This window comes from Protomyctophum parallelum, assembly GCF_964188405.1.
Source record: "Protomyctophum parallelum genome assembly, chromosome: 7".
Lineage (NCBI taxonomy): Eukaryota > Metazoa > Chordata > Actinopteri > Myctophiformes > Myctophidae > Protomyctophum > Protomyctophum parallelum.
In genome coordinates, this window is record NC_139705.1 from 12,745,900 (window position 1) to 12,771,075 (window position 25,176).

The 25,176-nt window shown below is 44.6% G+C and overlaps 1 protein-coding gene across 14 annotated transcripts in view; it reads left to right on the forward strand.

The window, feature by feature from the left end:
- casz1 (castor zinc finger 1) overlaps positions 1-25,176 on the forward strand; it is a 93,453-nt gene that overhangs the window by 63,665 nt on the left and 4,612 nt on the right. For 6 of the 14 annotated variants that reach the window (XM_083768603.1, XM_083768607.1, XM_083768595.1 and 3 more), the window contains 14 exons: positions 1,209-1,299; positions 4,087-4,251; positions 6,288-6,460; positions 7,229-8,139; positions 12,688-12,811; positions 13,492-13,555; positions 14,497-14,654; positions 15,027-15,149; positions 16,662-16,982; positions 17,086-17,284; positions 18,812-18,983; positions 21,066-21,229; positions 23,021-23,240; positions 24,470-24,931. In XM_083768603.1, coding sequence (XP_083624729.1) covers positions 1,209-1,299; positions 4,087-4,251; positions 6,288-6,460; positions 7,229-8,139; positions 12,688-12,811; positions 13,492-13,555; positions 14,497-14,654; positions 15,027-15,149; positions 16,662-16,982; positions 17,086-17,284; positions 18,812-18,983; positions 21,066-21,229; positions 23,021-23,240; positions 24,470-24,931 — 3,347 coding nt within the window. The remainder of the gene's footprint in view (positions 1-1,208; positions 1,300-4,086; positions 4,252-6,287; positions 6,461-7,228; positions 8,140-12,687; positions 12,812-13,491; positions 13,556-14,496; positions 14,655-15,026; positions 15,150-16,661; positions 16,983-17,085; positions 17,285-18,811; positions 18,984-21,065; positions 21,230-23,020; positions 23,241-24,469; positions 24,932-25,176) is intronic. The other 8 variants (XM_083768608.1, XM_083768602.1, XM_083768606.1 and 5 more) reach the window with 4 other exon arrangements.

Here is a 25,176-nt window from a genome sequence, read left to right on the forward strand (position 1 = left end):
TGGTGGGGTTCAGTGGGTGAGTGTAGACAGAACTACTCCGATATCTCCATAGAGCTAACCTTTTTCTCTGTGATTAATGCACTGTGGTTAACCTGAGAGAACCGTGCATTGATTTGGCATGGGCTTAAAAGTGAAGGTAAATGAAGGAATATGTGCGTGTGTGTTTGCGTGCGTGTGCGTGCGGGAGAAAGTGTGAGTGCATGCATGCGTGTCAGTCGTGGAATAGGGTTACAGTTTAAGTGTCTCTGCCCGTTGCTTTGGAAGTAAATTGAGCTAATTTGGTTTAAATTGATGTGACGGACAGGTAAATTGTTGTGGCAGTGTGGAAAGCAGAAGTTGGCTTGAAGGTAATAGCAACAGATTATGCACAATAGTCCAAGGTCAGGAAGTGTTTCGTTTGTTAAAATGTGTATGTGTAATGTCTGTTATTTGAGACTTAAGGCTCTATTTTGCTAGCCTGACTAATAAGCCAGACTAATATCACACATCGGTCTGGCTTATTAGCCAGGCTACTATTTTGCGTGTCTTAAGTACCAGGTCTTATGCCTTAACTTAAGACCTGGAGGCGTGGTCATTGCTGTTCTGATGTTTTGAGTGGCCAAACGGCATTGGCCACACCTCCAGGTCTTAAATTAAGGCATAATAATCGGGCCCTTACAGTCTGTATTTAAGGACTGTGAGTTTTGTTGCTTTGAACATGATGAAAATGGATTTTGCACTGCATTTGCTCACTGGAGCAACATGATGTTTTATTCTATGCTGTTGAAATGAACTAATTAATGAATGTATTTATTCATTAATACAAAACCTGCATACAGTATACCCATGATAACTCACCATGATATTAGCTTGTTGAACACCATTAATACTTCTATTATTACTCTCACTTTTTTTTCTTTCAGTGAGAGTAATGCATATTTATGTTTGCCCTGTGACTGTTCCCAGTGTAAGAACTGTTGCGGTTTGATAGGAGCTGGAACAGTTCTGAGGGGCAAACAGGCTTTTGAAAAAAGCAAGTGTAGTGGAAATATGCCCTTGCTCTAGCAAATTAAATCCTGATTGCTCCAGTGGAGCTGCTCAGACATTACCTGTTTAAATAACGTTAAAGAAAGTAAATAAATAAATAACAGTAACACCATTTTAGTGTTTTGTCAACCTCAGTCTTAGCTGGCGCAACTGTGGAACGTCTCGTGTCACTCTGTTTTCAGGTTCTCTGGAAGTCAGCATTGCGGACACATGTCCTGTGCCTACCAGTACAGAGAGCACTACCACTGCATGGACCCCGAGTGCAACTATCAGGTGAGCAATGTACATTTATATCGTTCCGGAGTAGCCTGCATGTTTTATATTCTCTAGGCTCAGAGGCTGGCAGTTCAGATTCTTTAGGCCTTGTTACTTGTCAGAATGAAAAATGGGATTACGTATGATACGGTGAAGTTGTAGCCTCAAGGTTCATCGCCCTGCAAGTGGATGTCCTAAAATCACCTAGCAAGTACTTAAGAAGAGCCGTTACGTAATATCAAGGTTAGGTTTAAGATGTCTTCATAAGTCAAGAGTCGCATTCATGGCTACCACGACTGTTGGAAGACTCGTTAAGACAAGCAACTCAAGGGAAAGTGGCGTACATAAATGTTGTATAAATAATGTGTTATCTTTTCATATCGGGTCACACCCAACGCAGGTTTGTGTGGATGAAAACCTTTATTTGATGTTGGGTTTGCTGAACAGGTTATGGCACTCATTCAGTTTCAAAGCAAAGGCTTGCCCCCCCCCCCCCCCCGCCCCTCCCCCCTCCCTCCCCTTTCCCCTTTTTGTAAGCTGATTCCGGGCACAGTCAGCCTCTGACAATCAGTCTTTTATTTCAGGGGTTAATGGTAAATATGCTTGAAAGATAGCTCAATTTTCCTATGTGCTGTTCTTTTTTCCTGAAGACATCTGCCACTGCTAGGGGGCCTGGTTTTAATCCCCTTTCACCTTATTAATCTTGTCCCGGTCCCGAGAGTTGTCGTGGATGGCACAGGAAGGAGAAAGAACACAAAGCATGTCATTATACAAGGCTCATGTTTGCTACAGCATATGGCGTAAAAGAGTTAGACAAACACGGGTAGATTTGTCCAAGATCCTTGCACAACTAGAACTGTGCAGGTGCAGTGTTGTTTCGTATGTTTATTTTCCCTCGGTTCCTCTCAATTTTGTGAATTAAGGCATCTTCAACCGTAATCTTTGTCTGCCTCTTATCAGGAGAGATTACCGCTCGATATGTTTATGTGTCGACGAGCGTTGCCGATCTGGGGCTTCATTTTCCGCACTTCACAGCTTGATGAGACACAATCTGGGAGGAATGCAAAGGAAAAATCATTTCATGTCATTAGATGAGAGCGTTAGTTCAGGTTATCATGGCAATTTCCACGCTCAAGTCCACATTTCTCACTAGCTTTGTGTCACATGGAAAGCGCAGATATGCTCACGCTACCCCAAGCACTCTGGATGTCAATATATACAGTATAAAAAAATGTCAAGCTGAGATGAGCGATTCTCCCTTCGAAGCGATAACTCATGAAATGTTACATGACACACACTCCTGGAATATTACCCCACTGGCAGACTCGGGCCGATTGGCTGAGTGCGGACATTCTCCTTTCATGGGCCTGTGTGTGTGTGTGTGTGTGTGTGTGTGTGAGAGTGTTGTGTGCATCTTGCCACACTAGTGGGAATCCTAAAATAAATGTAGCAAGTGGCTCCCAACCTTCATCACCACTCGACTGAAAATGAGCTCTTTTTCCCAGTCAGCGCTCTCCGTGGCCTATTTTGGATGCCACGATGGATCGAATGTACTCTGACCGCGGTTCAACTTATCCACCTGCCTACCTACTGCTTTATCATTGACCATCAGCATCTAGAAACACAAACCTGGATCCAATGCTTTTTCAATGGGGGGGGGGGGGGCTACTCAAAAAACGTCCTGGTCATTGATGATCAGTGAAACGCACAATGAAGTGTTTAGCCTAGTGAGGAATAAGATTCCTCTGGAAAGAAAATAAATAAATAAAAGCCAGTGGGACATAGGCCAAGGGCAGAGGAATGAACAGCTGTGCGGGATTGTTACTTTTTAAGTTGTGCGCTGGTGGAACACGCGACACAAGGCAATTACCCTACTTTGTACAGCAATTAGCCGTGTTTTAGAAAGGGTTCTTTCTGATATTTTTTCACTCAACTGAAGATAAATATGGATTGTGTAGACGGCACTGTCTCATTGATTCGCACTTCTCCAGTTACAGTCTCAGTAACATCAGCTTAAGGCCAATTACAGACGATTTGGTTGCTGTCGGTCTCCGCAGAGTGACTTTTTCCGTTTTCCCCTTCCTGACTCCTGGGTGTAAGAGGGATTTTTTAATTTTAGACAGATATTCTTTCATCATTATACAGCCGAAGCTGGCGCTGAAAGCAAGCGTTAATGCTTTAATTAAAAATGGAATCATATCTCGGCGAGGGAATTAAAATGGAAAAGGTTTTTTTTTGGTTGGCTTGTTTGTTTATTTGTTTGTTTCCGTTGTGTTGCCTTTCCCCCTGCGCACGTCTGAAAAACCATCTGCACGGAACGCTTTTTTTTTCCAAAGCCAGAAACATCAGAACTGTGATCTTGCATGTCAAGTAATCCATCTTAATTAAAAGAAAATATATAAAGTACGGAGGGAATGTCAAATAATAAAATGACAGGTAAGGGAAGGCAGCTCATGCACTAGCTTATGTAGAGACCCTAGAATAGAGGCTCCTACTGCCTTCAAAAAGTACCAGTTCTCAGATAGATCTCGGCCACTGCATTTGGATCGGTCACTGCTTATTTGAGAAATGCAGGAAATAAATCAGTCACAACCGAATAACCTGTCACCTTTAAAGACATCCTGGCCCTCTCTCTCTCCGTTGCAATGTGTACAGCCCCGAAACAACTGCCAACTGGCTCCGGCGCCTTGCAGCTGCTGCTTCTGCGGCGATAAAGTGACTTGTTGCTGATTCTGTGACTGGGTTCAAATAAACAACAACCTGTTGCTGTACATTTTTGTCCCCCCCTCCCTCCCTCCCTGACAGAGGTTTACCAGCAAGCAGGACGTAATCAGGCACTACAACATGCACAAGAAGAGGGACAACTCCCTCCAGCATGGCTTCATGCGCTTCAGCCCCCTGGACGACTGCAGCGTGTACTACCACGGGTGCCACCTCAATGGGAAGAGCACCCACTACCACTGCATGCAGGTAGATTACACAGCCTCGCTCATCCCCTACCACTCCTCATGCATTCATACACGCAAAGACACATTCACTCACTCACTCACACACACACACACACTAGCACGTGAAACACACTCACATGCACATTCACTCGTACTCATGTGCAAATGCACATGCAGCACGTAGACATAAACATATGGCCACTTATCCACAAGTATTACATACCCATGACCCATTGTCACTTATGCAGATCCAAGGCTTCTTGTGAAATGGGATTTTGCAGTGGTCATGCATAATTCATCAATGTGCATTCCAGAGCCACAGCACAACACCGGATATACAGGCATACGACTGTGGTCAGTTCCCCCGTGGATTTACTAATATGAAACGGAGTGTATTGTCAGTTCACACAATATGCCAGTATATGGCTCAGGTTGTATGTCCATAAAGAGACTAAAGCCCTGGTTGTGTGCCCATAAATGAGCCTAAATACAAGTCAGTTGAGTTATTGTTTGCGCCAATGACACCATTTAGGGGCAATTCAAAAGATGGCACGGAGTAAAACAAAAAAAACAAAAAAAAGTTGGAGCGTTGGAGAGCATCACATAGTTGATGCCAGGGACTGGGACAAGCAGGACACTCAGGCATAACACATGGGCTCTTGGATGGTAGAGAGTCGCACGCTTTTTAAAATACGTCTATAAAAGGGAATTGTGGCTCCACCACTTTTTCCATTAATCCCAAAATGCGTTTTAAGAGCTGTTTCGCCCGTTTGGCGAAAGGTGTCCTAATATAAATACAAGGGAAAAATTAAAAGGCAGGAAGCACGTGAGGCCACTCGTGTCCCCCTCCCCCCCCCCCCACCACCACCACCTCTCCGCTCTCTCTCACTCCTTAATTGGCATGGATAAAATTCAGTTAGGTGTTTATATAAACTTCACATTTTTCATCTTTTAGTACCAAGCGGCCAGTTGAAGATTATTCCCCTCCTCCGGATTTGTTTAATATTTTTTTTACATCTGCTTATTTTCAAGGTGTCATCGTGCCGAGAGCTTTCTCGCTGGCAGGGCAGCAGCCCAGCGCAGGATGACCAGAGATATATTCTTCTTTAAACCCCCCTAACTGCGTAATTGTTATTAAGACGTTTCAGGCCTTGTTTTAACAGTGCCTGAGAACCTGCAGATGTTGGCATCGGCACTCTTTGATTTACGGATGGGGGGAAAAAACCCAGAGTGGCATTTTTTTCATTGTTTGACTCAATATGGAGAAGTTGCCCCGTTTGTGCGGGTGAAAAGTGCCAGGGATGATATACAATTGCTGCTTTTAATTCAAACATTTGCAGTTTTTTTTTCCTCCCTGTATGTGTGCTGGCTCTGAGGTCTCCCAAGTACAGAACGTTTTAAACTAAAGAACATGACATGTCACATCCAACTCCCCCTGCTCTCTCTCTCTCTCTCTATCTCTCTCTCTCTCTCTCTCCCTCTCTCTTTCTTTCTTTCCTCTCTGTCTGTCTCTATCTCTCCCTCGCTTTTACTTCACTCCTCTTTGTCCTCTTAAATGTTCTCTTAGTTACGGTAAAGGTTCCGTTTCTTCACTACAAAGATTACATTTTTTTAATTTGCAAGGTAGTTTCAGCCACATGCTACCTGCTGTGACCACTGCCTCTTTCAGTCATGTTCTTCCATCTTCAGTTTTTTGTCACAGTCACAACATTGTTACCAACTCGCAACTTTGACTCAGACTTGTAACTGTGTGTTTATGAGCTATACGGCCCTGGTGCACTTATAACCACGGGATTAAGGGCAAACATGAGAAAGCGTCTTAACTGCCAGCCACTTCTAGGTCACTAGCATCATTTTAACCACACTGTACTCGTTTCTCAACAGCTCATATACAGCACTGTACATCTACTAACCTAAACATGTTGCTTTTCTGTAAGACGGCTCTTCTTAAACCATTCTTAACACAGTGAAGCATAGTGAAGAAATTGTATACCCTGGGACGTTTTATTTTCCTTTCTACATATTTTCTCTTTCTTTCTTTTTATCTCTGCTCTGCAGGTGTCCTGCAACAAAGTGTACACCAGCACGTCTGATGTCATGACCCACGAGAACTTCCACAAGAAGAACGCTCAGCTCATAAACGATGGCTTCCAGAGGTTCCGTGCCACCGAGGACTGTGGCACCGTGGAGTGTCAGTTCTACGGACAAAAGACAACCCACTTCCACTGCAGGTGAGGCCCGGCGCCTGCATATACCTTGATGTTTTTTCCAGCACCGTCAGTGACGCTCGGTTTATGTATCGCTGTCCCTTAGTTTGCCTTCAGCTCGGTGTACTATCAAGGATTTCCCTCATAGCTAGAACACCCGTATGTAAATCTGAGCCCGTCTTCCTGATTTTGCAGCCGGGTCTCATTATTATGGGATGGATGAATGTAGAAGTTATTATTAGCACTTATTGAGGATAGCTTTGGTTAGGTCCTCAAACTAAAGTGGTGGAATGTCAAATCCATCAGGCGATGGCTGAAAGGCATGACGTTTCAGTGAGTTACTGGCATGTCACCTAAACCCCGTAGCTATCATTCCTCCATTGAGAAGTATTTGAATCATGTGTCACCGCATCATAACTGGCTAAACTACTCCTTACAGCAGTGGTTCCCAAACGCTTAACCCAAAAGAGAAATTAGACATTCCCCCGCGACCCAAATTTGTGAAAATAGCAGATCTACAAGCTCACAACTCGGCTTGTAGATCGGCTCCATTAACATTTAGTTTTCTAATTTATGGAATTTCTTAGATTTTTCTTTTATTTATTCAATTTATTCATTTAGCTGTTTTTTTTAAATGTTTTGAAATAATAATGAAGGCAACAAAAACTAAAGTGACCCATAATAACTTCTCTGCGACCCACAAACGGGTCCCGACCCAGTGTTTGGGGATACACTGCCTTGCAGTACTGCCTTTCTTGTCCAACGACTTTTTCCACCCAATGCTTTCCTCAGGCGTCCCGGCTGCACCTTCACCTTCAAGAATAAGTGTGACATCGAGAAGCACAAGAGCTACCACATCAAGGACGACGCCTACGCCAAGGACGGCTTCAAGAAGTTCTACAAGTACGAGGAGTGCAAGTACGAGGGCTGCGTGTACAGCAAGGCCACCAACCACTTCCACTGCATCCGCTCCGGCTGCGGCTTCACCTTCACCTCCACCAGCCAGATGACCTCCCACAAGCGCAAGCACGAGCGCCGCCACATCCGCTCGTCCGGCGTGATGGGCCTCTCCTCCGCCTACATGGCGCAAGGCGGAGTACTCAAGGACGAACCCGGCGACGAGTCGAGCAACGACGACCTGATGGACTTCTCCACAATCAGCAGCAAGAACTCCAGCCTGAGCGCCTCGCCGACGACGCAGCAGTCGGCCGCCACCGCCCAGAACCACCTACTGGCCACACACACCCACAACGCAATATCCTCCTCCTCGCCCTCTCCGTCGGCGGGACATGGCCTGAAGTCCGCGACCTCGCTGCAGCAGAACGCCAGCCAGCGCATGTCCAGCCTCCTGGCGCAGGCCCTGCCCAGCAACATGCCCGTGGCCCTGGCTCTGTCCAACAGTGCCCTGGCAGCTTCCAACCCGTTCTTCCCCCTCATGCCCAGGCTGCCCCTCCAGCTGCCTCACTCGGCCGCCAGTCTGATATCGGCGGTGTCGTCCGCCTCCTACTCCATGCCCACCGACTCGCTGACCATGGGCTGCTCGGCGAGGGGAGCGGGGCCCGAGGGAACCATGGCCTCCACACCGACCACCTTCTCCGCCTCCTCCATCATGGAGAAGATCTCAGCCAGCAAGGGCCTCATATCGCCCATGATGGCCCGCCTGGCGGCTGCTGCTCTCAAGCCCTCCCACAACCCAGACACAGGTTAGACATTTAATCAGTGTGTTGTCACATGACACATGGTGATTGGTTTGGCGTTTCCTACACACATGAAAATCATAATCTGTATCTCCTTGATTTATTTAATTATACCTTTATTGATCATTTACCTCCTACAACCCAGACACAGGTTAGTCATTTAATTTGGGTTTAGGCTCCATCAGTGTGCTGTCACATGGTGATTGGTTTGATGTTTCCCTGCACACATGGAAATCATAATCCGTATCTCCTTGATTTATTAAATTATACCCATATTGATCATTTACTCAATAGAGAGTATGCACGTGACATCATCATACCCGCAAGTTATGCGGGAACGCCTACTGAGTGGCAAAAAACTACTTTCTGGCCTTGACAGCCCATACGGTACATCCACACAGAAAAGTCCTATCTGAAAACTCACTTTGCCACTTGATTTGCCACTCACTTTATGCATGCGTATACCCTCTATTCAAAAGTCTATTCTTTATTAATGCTACAATTTCTTGTTACGTTACACCAATGTAATGCTGTTGACTAGCTATTTTCAGTCTTATCCATAATATACAAATGTAATATGCCAAATTCATACATGTGTCCATTACTGAATTATGTCAGCACTCAAAGAGAAAGGAAGTCAATTCCCTGTAAAATTCACATCTTCCCTCATGTTCCTACTGCACTCCAGCCAGATCCAAGAGTGCATTCAGAGGTCACTGCTATCACTATCCCACAGTGGAGAGAGAGAGACACAGACAGAGAGAGAGAGAGGCTGGGGCTTGAAAACTACCGCTTTCTGGCTTTGAGGGACATACTGGAGGCATGGTCCTCTGCTCTGGGCTTGTTATTGTGGTGATCGTTTGTTAGATACCCACAATCCATTTGCAGATAAATGCGCTGACAGGGGAGAGTAGAGCCTGTAAAAGTCTCTTACGGCGCGGAGGGGGGGCTCCCGGGGCCTGTGTGTCGAACATGTTTCCTCATCACTGGTCTCTTATCTGTGCCTGTGCTCGTTCCGAGCAAATGGAGGTGGAATGAAATTAAGTTCAGAAATTGCTTGAACAAAAAATGTTGCTTTTTTTTCTCCTCCTCCTTCCCCTCTATGCAAACTGATATAAAAACAGAAATCACTCAGGCAGAAATGAGTCAATGCAACCGGATCTGAGAGCTGTCTTTTTCTTTTTTTTGCTCCTTCTGTGAAGCAGGAACACACTCGTGCACTCAAAGAATCATTTTGAATTTTTAGAAACCCCTTTGTTTCTAACAAAACACACTTCACATACCCCCCCCCCCTTTACTGGAGTTAATTGCCGTGCCTATTATGTTCGTTGTATCCCTCTGAAACAAAAAAAGCACCTGAAAATGAAAATGAAGTTGTGACATTAAATTGATAAAGTCCTACAGAGCGCTCTCTCCTGCTCGGTAAGCTTCGGGGGCCTCCTGTGCGGAGCCTGAGCAGGTGGGGTGCGGATTGTAAATTGGGATGATGAACAGGGGGAGTGTCTCCGGAAGCCGGGGCGGTGGGAAGGATTACAGTGCCTGGTGGCATTCCCGGAGAAGGACAGGCCCTGGGAGAGAGATGGGGCAGCTGCTCCGGGGAACAGGGCTGAGCACCAGGCTGTCAGGCAGAGCTCCACCTCTGGGCCTCCACCAGGTACCCTGAACGGGGGGGGGGGATAGAGCCCCACCAAGGGTGGGTGGGGGGCTCCACAGATGGTACGACCACCTCTCTCCTCCTTGTCTGCCTCACCGGTAAAGAGAGCGGGGGAGCATGGGGCTCCCAGCTCCACGGTTGGATACCATGAGCCACATGTCCTCCTTCCCACTGCTGTTGAAACGGCATGTGAAGAGCTCCCCGGTTTCATTCACACAGTGTCTAAAAGAGTGAAATACGGATACAGGGCAGAGGAGTCTGAGGTTTTTGTTTCACTGAAGTTTCTCATGTTTGCTGCAAATGTGTGTGTGTGAACAGGACATTTGGGGCGAAATCGAAGAGGAAGTGGTTTTTAGCTCTCAGTTAAAATGATGTGAGAAAATCTGTCAGTGTGTTTGTGGCCAATTTCAGATCAGGTTGTGTTTGTTTTATTGAGGAAGGTTGTGAAACTTTGCCTGAAATAGGTGAACTGTATTCTTGTTTGTAATTTTCCACTGTCTTCTCAGTATAATGTGTACATACTCACACAGTGAGTGTATATATTATTTTTTATTTTTGTATTACTGTTACACTAGCATTTCCTCCTAAGTGTTTTTACCCAGAGATCCATGCATCTGAAGGGTTTACTAATTAGACTCATGGTACAAATGATCTTTCACAAGCTCTGTATCTTTTCCGGGAGTAATTACACAGTGGTACATTATTCCTGGATAATTTCCAGAAAGATGCCGCTTTGAGTTAAACTCATTTGTTCTCCCTCATTGGGAAACGGGTGAAAACGAAACATAGTATTAAGCACCGCACAACTGTAAAACAGATTTAATTTTACACTATAGTACTGTACACCTTAGCCTGCCAATTTGCTGTTTTATAGCAGATTACACTAAAGCTACATTCAAACGTGGATAATTCGAGCGGCGAGATTACATACAAAGTCAATAGTCATATATGTCTTAGGCAGGGAAGCGTTGGATTTGATAGGATGTAAATATACGTCTTAGGCAGGGAAGCATTGGATTAGATCCGAGCCGCCTGGTTGTTTTCTAGCTCGTAGGTGTTTCGATGTACAAAATGGAATGAGCAGGTGCATTTGGTTAAACTCCCAAAGTTAAATTCCTGTGTACTTTTTATATCTGTTATATCAATAATCAATAATATAATCCACCACTCGAGGGAGGGGGAAGAGAGCACCTCAAGCGACTGGAAACAAATCTTCAGGTCTGATTGAAGCACCTTTAGAATTCCATGCCTTGACTTTGCCTGGTGGTTGTGTGTGGAATCATCATATAGTGTAGTACTGTAATTGCTCTTGAAATAATGGGCTCTCATTTGGTTTTGAAGTTGATGTAATTGACAGTGACAAGGCAAGGTTTCGTCTGGCTATTTCATTTTGGGTGGCCCTTTTTATCGTGCCGGGTGGGGTGGGGGGGGGGGGGGTGTAGTGGGCTTTCGGCGTATGACTTAGATGGAGACTTGGTAGCATCCAATAACCTCAAAGCAGACAGAAGGCTGTGTGACTACTCCTTTCCCTTGACCCCCACTCTCTCCATTGCCCCCCACCCCCCATCTTCACCATTATGAGACCAAACCGACAATGACACTGACACATCCCCATCTCCTAGCGTTCAGCTGACATGGCCCAAGACACTGGCTTTTCCACTCCTATTCTGCCTGATATGTCTCTGGGTCATCTTATAGCATGTTGGGGGGGGGGGGGGGGGGGGTGTACATTTCCCCCTACGTAGGCTAGTCTTGTTCTCCTTTAGCAAGAAAAGAACAGGAGCCTCCTCACCAGGCTGAGGGCCAAGGGCACACACTTGGTTGCCCATGACCTTGCCTGTCACAATCCCTCATCACCAGCCCCCCGTTTCCTAAACAATACCCCCAACACCACCAAACCAATCACGGCTGATGCACTCCAGTCTCCCAATGGCTGAGAGGCTACAGCAGGTCCCTCTGTCTGTCCCTCCTCCAGTCTCCCAATGGCTGAGAGGCTACAGCAGGTCCCTCTGTCTGTCCCTCCTCCAGTCTCCCAATGGCTGAGAGGCTACAGCAGGTCCCTCTGTCTGTCCCTCCTCCAGTCTCCTAATGGCTGAGAGGCTACAGCAGGTCCCTCTGTCTGCACTATTTTTTTTCTCCTATTTTAATAAAACTCCACTTACTGTCTACCAAAAGCCGAGCTTTCTCTGTAGCCCCAGGACAAATTAATATTTCAATCACTTGGGGATTGGGGATGGTGAGGGGTGGGGGGGGTGGGGGCAGGACTCACCTTCCTGTCAGCATTTTTTCTACCCCACCTCGTTTTCCCTCTGCCTCTTTATATATTTAATTTCAGCACTCCACTCCTCACTCGCGGCGTCCACTGAATACCTATTCAGAGGAGAATGTGATCGAGAGGTCATGCTATTTGAACCAATCTGATTGGCTGTCAGCTCCAATCTGACCAACATAACCCCCCCCCCCCCCCCCGCACGTTCCTCGTGGGCATGCTCAGTGGCACTGCCTGCCTGCCGTCCGTTGTCAGGCCAACGAGGAGCCTGGGAAGGTGGGAAGGGAGGGGGGGCAGAGTGGAGGGGGGGGTTTGACCAATCTTAGACTGCCACTTTCCTTCAGCATTAGCATCTCACTTAATGACCAGTTAAGAGGCAGCCCAGCAAATGAGTTGTGACAAGTGCCGCAGAAAAAGGGGTCTTTTTCCCTCATATATCCCGCCTCTCAATCGCCATTTAAAAGGCTTGACGGCCTGACATAATTTGGCAATAATTATCACTCTGAGCATTCTTTTCGGGGGACAGCACAGAAGTCAGATTGGATCTCATCACAGCCTAATAATGCTGACCAACAATAACTTTGTTGTCTCTCTCTCGTCTCTCTCTCTCTCTCCCCGGTGCGGTCCTCAGGGAACGGGCAGCATAGCTCGGCGAGCCGGTTCAATCTAGTTCAAGTGAAGCAGGAGCCAGTGGAGGCCCCCTCCCACGACTCCATGCAAGAGCACAGCCTGGACCTGAGCAAGAAAGACAACAGGTATGATGAGCACCTGGGGGATCCAAATGCTCTGTTGAAAATGTAAGACGCCAAAAATCTCTTCATTTGCCCAGGACAGTAGCCAATGGAAGTAATATAACATCACCAAAGAATTAATGACCTACTCAACTCACTATGGAATGTTCAGTACAGTGGGGGACAATAGAGGACAATACTGCACACATTTTCTATATTACTCACTTCGTATCTTATTGTTTGAGAGTAATTACGGAAATTACGTCATATGGCAGCCAAGTCTATTGACTTTTTAAATGTTTGTTTGTTTAAAGGAGTGAGGCACTCCCCACTTCACACGAGTGTGATTTATTTTTAAGTAAAAATATACATAAAGGAATTAAGAAACCTTGATAGATTATTTGTATGTACAACACGACCTTTTTTGGCAGCTTATCTGCATTGCTTTGTCAAACCCATTACAGTTAGATAGATTTACATATCAATTTATGATCCCCATCAACATATTTCTCAATTTCTGTATGAGAGGGATGTTTACCTAAATCTTCAACTCCAATCTTCCCTCTAACTTATGGCGGATCTCATTTCTTGAGAAGCCAGCATTTTTCTTCTTCATTAAACATGCACACCTTGTGTGATAAATAGTAATATTTACTGTTCTCATGCAAATCTTGACTAAACATTGTTCATTTTCCTTGTTCCAGTAATGAATCAAACGGACACCCCGTACCGGGGAATACATCTCTTTTATCCTCGCTTATGAATAAGGTAAGATCCATCCATCAAACGCTTTTCATCCCAAGACAAATTAGCGGGACGCGGAGGGGCCTGTTTGTTTTTTAATGTTTCACCGCTAATAAGATGAGTTTGTATCATTTAAATTTTCCAGCCATTTTTCATACAGTGTAATTTTCACAGCACCTCTCACAAATTAATATAATGTAGCAGGAGCTGGGTGCCATGCCAGATATATAGAGATGTTTGTTTTTTGATGAGCTGTTTTGAACTTGCCGTCCATTTTTTTTATATCCTCCTTTCTCCTTTTTCTTCCCTGGGATCGCTCTGTATTTATTTATGGACTTTGTAAATTATTTGATTAAAAAGTCAGCGGAGAAAAAAAAAAAAAGAGGAAGCCATCACCCTCATTTTTTATCACGGGTAAATGTTAGCGTAGGGATCTTTGAGCGTGTGTGTTTTTCTGAAGATTAAAGTGGACATTGTTTTAATCATACATCTTCTTTGACTGATACAAATGTGCCGGGTGGTTTCCATTACCTTGATGATTTAAAGACAGATCAGCCTCTATTTTCCCCCCCTCTGCATGGCTAACTGGCTGAGTCTCCTACTACAGCCATCTCTCATTGGCTTTGACAAGCGTAGTTGCTCTCCACGAGGCAGTTGCGTTGAACCTCCGTCCTACAGCTTTCGCTGTAATGTCAGCCCGTCTTTTGGGGGTCTCGTTCTGAGACGGCGCAGCAGCACTCAATTGCCCTCTGAGATGCTTGGCACGTGCTCTTGGCCCATGCTCAAGGCAAAAAGCCCGGATTGTCAAATGCGGCTCAGCTTTTTTGCTTTGCCAAGTTATTTGTGTGTGTGTGTGTGTGTGTGTGTGTGTGCGTGTGGGGGGGGGGGGGGGGGGGTAACGCAGGCACTGACATGTGCCTTTGGGTGTGTGTGTGCACTGTCTAACCTAACCTGTGCTTCTCCAGATGACACAGGTGAACCCTGCCCTGTTCAACGCCATGAACCTGAAGACAGAGCTGGAGGGCGGCCAGGGATCCGCTGCCTCGGAGGCACCGCAGTACATGTGCCGAGTCATGAAGAGGCCAGACAAGCCCTCTGAGATATGGCGGACATACTTGCGCAGGTACCGAACAACAACCGGAAGGGGCTTTTTTACTCACTGCTAGGCTTTGAGTCACTTATTGTTTGAACTGACTGACTGTAGTGTAGTTTTTTCAGTGAAAGAAAAGACAGAGAAATAACTTGCACTGCTGACATTGAAAGCAGCATGCCTAAAAGATATGGTTGAGTAAATGCTATTCTTCACACATTGAAAAGCCCCACAAAATGAAGAGAAACTTGTATTGCGTTTAGGGGAATTTAAGCAGAATGATATGCTCCTGCAAGCGTTTGCTGGCACACATTTGGATTTTCACCACAGTGCCCTCTTGGTATTCATTATTTATCTGAGCATAAAGCTGTATTTCATTGACAGCATTTCCATGTTTCTGTTAAGGTTTGACACCGAGGACTACTGCGAGTCTCAGTGTGATTTTCTGCACAAAGTGCATTTCCATTGTCTGGTGGAGGACTGTGGGGCGCTCTTCAGCACTGTGGACGGAGCCATCAAACATGCTAGGTGAGGAAGCAACAGTTTGTCTCATCATTGTCTCGATTACCGGCACAGGCTAATTATAGCACTGTAGAGCAGTGTTTCCCAACCTGTGTGTCGCGGAGCTTTGGTGCTCCGTTTGATGTGTCCAAGTGCTCCGCGTAATTTGACCGAAATTAAGTTATAGTGTTACTTTCTGTCAAATCAGGCGGCACACTAACTCTCCCCCGAAAGCAATATTATAGCCTATGGGCTGCAGGATTCTTATTGTTGCGTCGTCGATAACAACAACACGGAACAATAGACTCTAACGACCCTCGGTCATTGAAATGTTAATGCTTATATGCATGCAGAAGACGCTACATTTCGCTCCCTCTAGAAAGACTGGAGCGCGCAGAGCGCATATGCACGTAGACAGCAGACACATACAGTCCTAGGCTACATGTCCCGACTCAAACACGTAAAGTAAACGTGACGTTGTTGTGATTAAACATAATGTGCCACGAAAAATAGATGTCCAAAATTGCTGTCCATAGATGTCCAAACATGATCGCCTCATTTGGCCAATAAAATATATCTCCCTCCCTCCACAGTGACCACAGAAGCGCAGTGATGCCTGATTTATTCTTCGTCGTACACGTGTTATGCTTGCATGCTGAAAATGGCTGATCTACAAGCTCACAACGCGTTGCGGACTCATGTGAGCTTGTCGATCAGCTATTTTCAGCACGTGGAAATAAGCAGGCTGTGAGAACTGAGACCCTTCACAATAAAAGCATGCAGCTTTCACAAGTTGGCCCATAATAAAGACAAGGAAAAGGATTAGGTGGAATTTCACATTGTATATGAGCTTTTTTTTTAAACTGAGGCACTGTCTCTGTCCTTTTCTTTCTCTTTAAAGTTATTTGATGAGTGCTGTCATGTGTGTTTTTAAAAGTATATTTACTTTGACTATATATTTAATATATATGTATATTTAATTTAATATATATATATATATATATATATATATATATATATATATACACCCCCCCCCCCCCCCCTAGGTGTTCCCCGAGACTTTTAGGCTATGAAAAGTGTTCCCTGGGACAAAAAAGGTTGGGAAACACTGCTGTAGAGCATCTTCCAGCTTTTGGCTTTATTGATGAAACTGAAATTGAAATCCTGCACTGTCCTGATTGTACAAAATGTGAAATACATTAACATTGTTATTACCAAAATTAGTATTGAGTATTCACACCAACGTTACTAAGACAAACTCCTATACTGGGATAGATAGTATATTTCTGCATGCCAATCACTACTTTACTGACAAATTAAGTCATTTATGATTCCGAGCATGATGATGATGTCTTTGCACACCTGATTGGCTCAGAGACGGGTGCGTATGCACTGCTAGGCAAAAAATTCACAAAAGGTTACCTGCACACCGTCTGCACTGAACACTTTTATTATTTAAGCAACGTTTCAGTCAAAAGACCTTCTCCAGGCAGGAAAAAAATATATTCTAGCCTAAAGCATCATTGTGTTTTCCTATAGCTTTCACATCCGAGCCAAAGTGAAGACAGAGGAGCATCCCTTTGGCGAAGCCAAGGAGTTTCGATGCGACGGAGCTCTCCAACAGCCTGCTGCCCCGGTTTCCATGGCCAGCAACCCCTCCATGGACATGGCCAACCTCACCTCCACCGGTGGTTACGGCTCCCCTCCTCCCTCCCTGCTGGCCTGGAAGCAGCTGACGGGCAGCATCCCTGGGATGCCCGCCTCCATGCCCAACCTGCCGGCCAACTCACCCCTGGCCACCACCTCCCTGGAGAACGCCAAGCCGCAGGTCAAACCTGGCTTCCTACAGTTCCAGGAAAAGTAAGAGAGACATCCATGTCATGTCGTGTTGCATGGGCTTGTGCCATTATCGAGATTGTTCTTTAAAATTTGAATCTACAAATCTACATTTTTCACCGTCCAGCGATCCCTGTTTGGCCACTGACTGCAAGTACTCCAACAAGTTCCACTTCCACTGCTTGTTTGGGAACTGCAAGTACGTGTGCAAGACAGCCGGCAAGGCCGAGTCCCACTGCCTGGACCACATCAACCCCAACAACAACCTGATCAATGTCCGCGACCAGTTCTCCTACTACTCTCTCCAGTGTCTCTGTCCCAACCAGGTGGGCTATATGGCTGATAAGTTGAGCCTCAGGCTCTGTGGGCTTTGGAGCAGCTGAATCACCAAACTGTCATATCGCAGAGTTTTTCTAAGCATGAAGTATGCTATCTATTAGACCTGTATTTGAGGTTATTTGACTCAAGGCTTTCACAATCGCTTCCTGCCGTCTTCCATCTCCGCTGGGGAAGACAGTCGACTCACCCCCGTAATGCCTGTTTATATGTCAATGATGTCATTTTGACTGCCGCATTCTCCTCTCAGAAAAGGCCAATTTAGCTGATATTACCCAATAAATCATTGTCACCCGACACAGTAAACAAGGCTGTCTGGAATAGGGCAAAAATCAGGGGAATGCTTCGCAAATGAAACCTAAATGGCAGCCCCCCCGCCTGCTCTCGTGAGCCCGTATTTGGAAAACCATTTAAATGAATTCATTAATGTGTCGAAAATCACCCCTCTCACAAAAAGAGCCCCTCTCCTCCTCCTCCTCCTCCTCCTCTAGCCTGCCCACCTTCTGAACTGAGTGGATCTTATTTGGCCCACTCCTCTGGGAGTCAGGGCCCGCAAACAGATGGCAGTGTACAGACATGTTAAAAAAGGAGGGGTTCATGGGAAAATAACTGAGTATAGACTAAATAATAAAAAAATTGGTCTGCTTAGATATACGGCACCCTCCCCAAATGTGCATAAAGGAAGGATTTGGAAGGCATTCAAATGTTTATTTTGTATTATTTAAAAAAGAAAGAATTGGTTCACATTGCAGTAGTAATGTAAACCTTTAACATAATGATCAGATATCAATCACGTACCAACTTGCCACGTCTATCAACCTTCGATCATTTAATTATGGTTTTCTACTGTATTATTGTTTGTATTTATGCATTGGCAAAAAATGTCAAAAGAGGAAGAAAACAAATTCAAAATCTAAAAACCTTGTATTTTGGCGTGCAGGCGACTATTTCTTTGTTCCATATTACACAGTATATTCATTTTTGTGAACAGACTGAACTACTATACCACGTAAGCCCTATTTTATACTTAGTCATACAATGGCGTTGCACGAATAATGAATATCTCATCTCAACATGTGAGCTTGTAGATAAGCTATCTTCGCTGTTTTTGAAAACTAGAGCGGTGCCCGTTGGGCACTGGCCTGCAGTTGGAAATGCACGCCCCACCCAGATATTATGTCTGTGTCCCTTCTATGCCTATATATGGAGTTATTTGTCAGGCATGCCCAAATATGGAGTATATGCTGATGTCAGAACATCATTGTGATGTCAGAACAGGCCAGCTCCATATATGGAGGTGGGACGAACGGTTCTCGACTTATGTGGATTACAGACGTAGGTACACACGTACATACACAGAGACGTGGTGCATTTATATTAGGGTGTTGAAATGTTAAAAAAAAATTCTGAAAATGTTTGCCTATAATGCATAAATACGCCAGGTTTGAAAGTTGTTAAATTCATTTGTACGATGTTTGTTTGAAAACTCTTTGTCTCGTTGCCTTGTCCCGCTCCAGCACTGCGAGTTCAGAATGAGGGGTCACTATCACTGTCTGAGGCCGGGCTGCTACTTTGTCACCAACATCACCACCAAACTGCCCTGGCACGTCAAGAAGCACGAGAAGGCAGAGCGCCGTGCTGCCAACGGCTTTAGATACTTCACCAAGAGGGAGGAGTGTGGCAGGATGGGTACGTTCCGCACAAGTGCTTTTCATGCCATTGAGTTGTCTTGGTCACCCCTGTTTTTCTCCACTTATCTCTTGTCACTTGTTTCCTTTATTGGTACCCTTCCTCACCCGCCTCCCTACACGCACGCACGCACACACACACACACACACACACACACACACACACACACACACACACACACACACACACACACACACACACACACACACACACACACACACACAAATACACACACACACACACACACGCCAGCACCAATCTCTTTTTGATAATGTTTTGCCAATTGGGAGATATGGGCTAAGGGTGTGAAATCAAGAGAGATGTCGATTGATTTTTACGGGTGGATCTTCTCTCTCTAGGTTTACAGAGGGAGAGAGCGAGATGCTCCCAGTGTTGGCAAATGCAATGTCACGCTATCAGAGCAATTCACATGGCATGAAACAAGCCTGGCTCATACACCTTTTGTTGTGAGAGACGGCACAGTCTGTACTGTATGCACCTTGCATTCTGTGCCATCAAGTCTCTACCGCTGTTCTTTCCTACGTATGTGCTATAATGAACATTCATGGAAAAAAAAAGGATGGCCATCATATCTAGGCTGTTTTCATCTTCCTTTTTCCCATTTCTGAAATGAGCAATTAGGTTTGTGTTTGTTAATTACCTGGCTTGTCTGGCTTAGCCTGTTGTGGAGCTGCACCTCACAGCCTCCATTGCCATCACACACAAATTAAAACTGATCTCCTTTTTTTTCTCCTTTCATACAGTTACACATAAGCTTTTCACACACACACACACACACACACACACACACACACACACACACACACACACACACACACACACACACACACACACACACACACAGCAAACAAAAAAGCGGGGCCTAAACAGCTGTTTTTTGTCTCCAGGCTGATCTGCCTGGCTGTATTGTTTGGGTTGGGTTGGGGGGGTGGCGGGGGGTTGGCTGAAGGGATTACCACTGCTAGCACTCGAGTCATAAAGAATTGATGGGTTATACCAGTATCCATGGCAGCAACATTAAACTGAACACAGGCGATGATGTTACCTGGTTCCTGTCTCACAAAAGGCCCTCCGTGTTGCGGGGGTTACTGTTATTTGCTCAACTTTGCGTGTTAAAACATTGTGTGTACAAAAGCTATTTGATGACACAGACGTGTTGTGCCCTTCACCGGGTGTCATGGTTACTGACATGCTAGCACCTGCCCAGCATAGTACTCTTTCAATTATTTCTGCCTGCTTTTATATAATGGTATTTGATTAACAGGCACAAAAAGGAACATTCATTTAATTTAAAATCATAAAGCAATTAGAGTCGGAGCGGTTTAAAAACGGGAGGAAAAGAACAGAAGAATATGGAACAGACAACGCCGCTGCAGAGGAACAAAGGGAAGGGCAACAATGGAGAGATTCTGAAAAATGAATTTAATATGGGAATAATTGTATATTTACTTTGGTTTGCAGGGGTGTGTGCATTATTGGCCCACGGAATATGAGAATTTATTTATGTAAATTCCTAATTGAATAAAGCATGTCAGAGTAATAAAAGAGCTCCACAGGTTTAGTCCACAGAAAGCCCAGACTTGCTCAGTGTGACACTGGAGTGATCTAATATTCCTCCTACGTGTAACACTCCGAAACACTTTGAAATGTGATCCCTCTTTAGTCCCTGGCCTCGTCAACATCGTCAGAGTGGCATCACGACATAAAACATCTAAAAACATTTCCTTTTGATTTTGATCTCATCTCACTTTGTCACACTGTCAACTAACTGAGTTTGTCTGGCTTTCGCATATACAGTACGTCACAGTTCAGACCAGAGAGAAGGCTGTGTAGGTTAACCCATTTTTGGCGGGAACCCCTTTTGGTGTTAGCGTTATGTTATGCTTTCGCTATTGAAAAATAGCAGATCTACAAGCTACAAGCGTGTAGGTCTGCTATTTTTGAAAAATCGAAGAACCACTGACATAGAAACAGCTTTTTCAGAAAACTGTCAGGATGTAGAAGACATTTTTGGAATCTGATCTCAGGTCAAAATGAGTTAATTGTTGAGTTGTTTACCAGTGTTTCTTTCTGCAGGCTGCAAGTATAACCAAGTGAACAGCCATTTCCACTGCATCCGTGACGGCTGTCAGTTCTCCTTCCTGCTCAAGCATCAGATGACGTCACACGCTCGCAAACACATGAGGCGGATGCTGGGGAAACACTTTGACAGGGTTCCATCCCAGGTAGAGTACTGTTGTGATGCGTTCACGTTCAATCAGCGTCATGCCCATTTCAAAAGGGAGCACTTAGATTGGGTCATAGTATCCCTATTCAGGGAACGTCATAATAATAGGCGAGATTTAGCAAAGATTGAAGAACATTCAACAGCGAGCGATGTGAGCAATGTAGGATTGGCTGTTGTCGCTATTGACGCACACCGAAGCATATCACGGTGTTGTACATTGTTACATCAGCAAGAAACAGCAGAGTTCCTTGCACACGCGTAACAAATGTGACAGACATGCCTCGTACAGTAAAGTTTGTAGATTCTTCATTTTTCACCATGCTTCCTGTTCTGTGAGTCACGTGTATAAATAAGAATAACGAGCACCGTGGTTGGCAGTTTGTAAAGCAAAGGAAAATACCTGTCATAGCCTGTCACGGCAGTCAACGACAAATGAAACCTGAAATGGCTTTGATGAAGGTTTCTTTTTTATTGTTAAGCTCTGTGGTATGTACAGTATGCAGAAGAGAGGTGTGCACATGTGGTATTTCTTGTTCTATTTGTTCCATTTTGAACATTTCACATACTGTAAGTAAGACAAGCTCTTAGGAAAGATTGGTGTTCTGGTGAAGAAATGTTGTCTGTGTGCCTGCTAGGAAACACTTCATTTTGATGGTGACTTAAATCATATGAAGGGTATTCGTTCCAAATATACTGCATATCCATTTGCTATTTACTCTCGGAAAAATAACATGATATTCATTAATCAATATCCAAAAAAGACACATTACATCCTTACTATTTTGCAAGTGTGGGACAACACATTTCAACTTCAATCAAGTCCAGCACTCAGTTTAAATTTCCTTCCAACAATCCTGATGTCATATTGACTGTCTTATATGGGTTTTAAAGTGATTTGGTTGTTGTAATTAAAGTAAGTGTTAAATGGCACTATATTCTGATAATAATCATTGCTACAGGGGGATCTCCATCTCTCCAGCTCTTTGGTCAACAGAAAATGATTTTTTTGGAGGTTGGGATACAAATGTTATCCTATCAGGAAAGAGAACTCATACAGGATAAACAAGCACAATTGTGTTTTTTTTTTTACAGTGAAGTGAAGTGATGACACAAAGAAATGAGCAGACAAATTTTAAACCAGAACACTATAAAATTTAAGCTGATAATGGGTACTCTCTCCTGATTCATTGAAATTGGCAACCCACCTGAAAATGTATTTTGTGTTTATTAAAGAGCTGAAGAGACAGGGACACCCCTGTTAATGGAAAAAACACTAATATTATACTTGCTATCAATGCAATGATTGCTATCAAAATATAGAGCTTTAAAACTTTAAAACAGTTCAGTATGGTTATTCAGGATTAGATGAGGTCAGTGTCGTGATCTTATGGAGATGTCCATATATGGTGGCATGACGTGTCACGAGGCGTGATGTCATGAGGCCTGGCCATATATGGAGGTGTGATGTCATGAGGCCTGGCCATATATGGAGGTGTGATGTCATGAGGCCTGGCCATATATGGAGGTGTGATGTCATGAGGCCTGGCCATATATGGAGGTGTGATGTCATGAGGCCTGGCCATATGTGGAGGCGTGATGTCATGAGGCCTGGCCATATATGGAGGCGTGACTAACACACAGAGATGGAGGTTTTCATAGTATATGAAAACCTCCTAATTGTGACCTACAGTATATGGTCGCAATTATATTACAATTACTATAATGTACAGTAATAGTGTATCTGGCTTTGTCCATGCTAAACGCACTGTGCCCCCTTATGCCCCCTCAGGCGATGCACCATGGCCAGAGGGCAGATGATATGCAGCACATGTCCGGCATGGGCCAGGTACCCCACAGCATGACCGGAGGCTTCTCCTCCAACGTGATGGATGAAACGGACGACTACATGGACTACATGGGTGGAGGCAGCCCCCTGGGCCTGTCCTCGGAGTCCTCCAACCAGGACCGCAGCTGCACCAGCACCCCTGGCAACGAGGGCTCGCCCCAAGGTTAGTTCACAGATACATATAGAAATGGGTACGGTCTCTTTTCGTGCGTGTGTGGAAGTGGTGGAAAGTAGCCTAACTAAGTACATTTGTGTACTGTATAAGTAAAAGTATTGGATATTGGATGTGTCGATTGGATTATTATCACAAAACATACGTCACCCACTCCAGCCCTAATACATTTTGGCCATTTGAAAATATAGCTGCTCTACAAGCTTACAATGTATGAATGAACTTGTCAATCGGCAATTTTTGCTACTTTTATGTATATTGTATTGATTACTGAATGAATGAATTATTATATGCATTAATTATTTTATTTAAGTGTCATGCTACCTCGTGGCCATTCCTCATGGGATTATATGACACCCTTTCATACAGTTACAATTATTCAGATATACTCTTCTTATTACACTGTTACTATTCATTTACCACAAAGAAAAGTTGAATAGAGTTGAAGGTTTATGCCCAACAGTGATGATATTGAACCTTACATGTGTTTAAAAGTGTTATAAAAAAGAGTTAGATCTGAGAAGTCATTTTCAAAAAGGAAATAGTGCAAGAACGATTTTGGTTACGGTATATCATTAGTCAATTCATTTTTGTTTGGTTAATACAATAAGGTTTGTTTTGTTGAAATCATCCAGTGCTTGTTACGTCCAGACGGGATATTTCACAGGCTATATTCTACAGTCATGGAATTGAGTTTAAAATGGTTTGATGTCTCAAGGCCATATTCTTATATTCTTATGTACACGATATGCATCTCGGACAATACATCTCTATTTGCTGAATGGTCAGCCTCACAAACATCAGCGTTTTGAGTTATTACACTTCAAATTAAATTTGTTCTTTCACCCCATATACTGTACTATGTCAAACTGTGGTGAAACTATAACATTGAGCTTCATGACTTCTTTAAATACTTTAGAGTGTTAAACACAGGTCTTATTTCTTAAACCTATTGAACAGACACACATTTTCTTTTTTTTCCCACTTCCAAAATCTGAGCCTACCATCATTTACATGTGTTGCTAATAAAATCCACTACCCTCATCATTGTTGCTTTGGCTGGTTGTTCGGGTTACTTGTCTTGATTGGGCTTCATTTTGTATCATTCTCTTATCTTTCCCCCTCTTCTTTACTTCTCATCCCTGTGTGTATGATGTTTCTGTGTCTCCCCCTCTATGTCTGTCCTCCTCCACCTTTCCCTGGTCCACCTGTCTCTCCAGGACACGGCTACCCCGTCACCACTTCTTCTGCTCCTTCCACCCCCGCTGACACTAGCGCTCCCCAAAACGCACCTCCGCCTCATCCTCATCATCCTCCACCACCACCACCACTTCCTACTTCTATTTCTCTTGCCCTTCATCCTGGACTCCATCAATCCCATGCCTCATCTATCTCTCTCCATCAGTCCCAGAACCCATCTCTCTCCCTCCATCAGTCCCAGAACTCATCTCTCTCCCTCCATCAGTCCCAGAACCCGTCTCTCTCTCCCGCTCTTCTCCGACCTCCTCTTTCTTCACTCCCGTACCTCCTTTCTCCATCCTGTCTGTCATACTCTCTGCTCAGCGCCTCTCTGGGAGCCACTCGGAGTGTTGTCATGCCAACCAACACACCAGCTTTCAGCCCCATCATTGCCACTCCGTCTCCGGTTAAAAATGACGTCCCTATAGTACAGGATGCTGCAGGTACTTATCCCCGGTGCAAATCCAACACTGCAGCCTGTCATTCTCAATCTGAGCCTAGTGCTTTATTTTACTGTCTTATCCAATATTATATGACAAATACTTTATGAGAAAGCCAAAGACTTCCAAGCATGCAAAAACTGAAAACACCTCTAGGGAAACAAATCCAGGAAAAGTGCATGCTTACCTGTCTGTGGTGGGTACAGTAACACAGGACAACATGTCCCAGAGCAAGTTTTATGTAATTA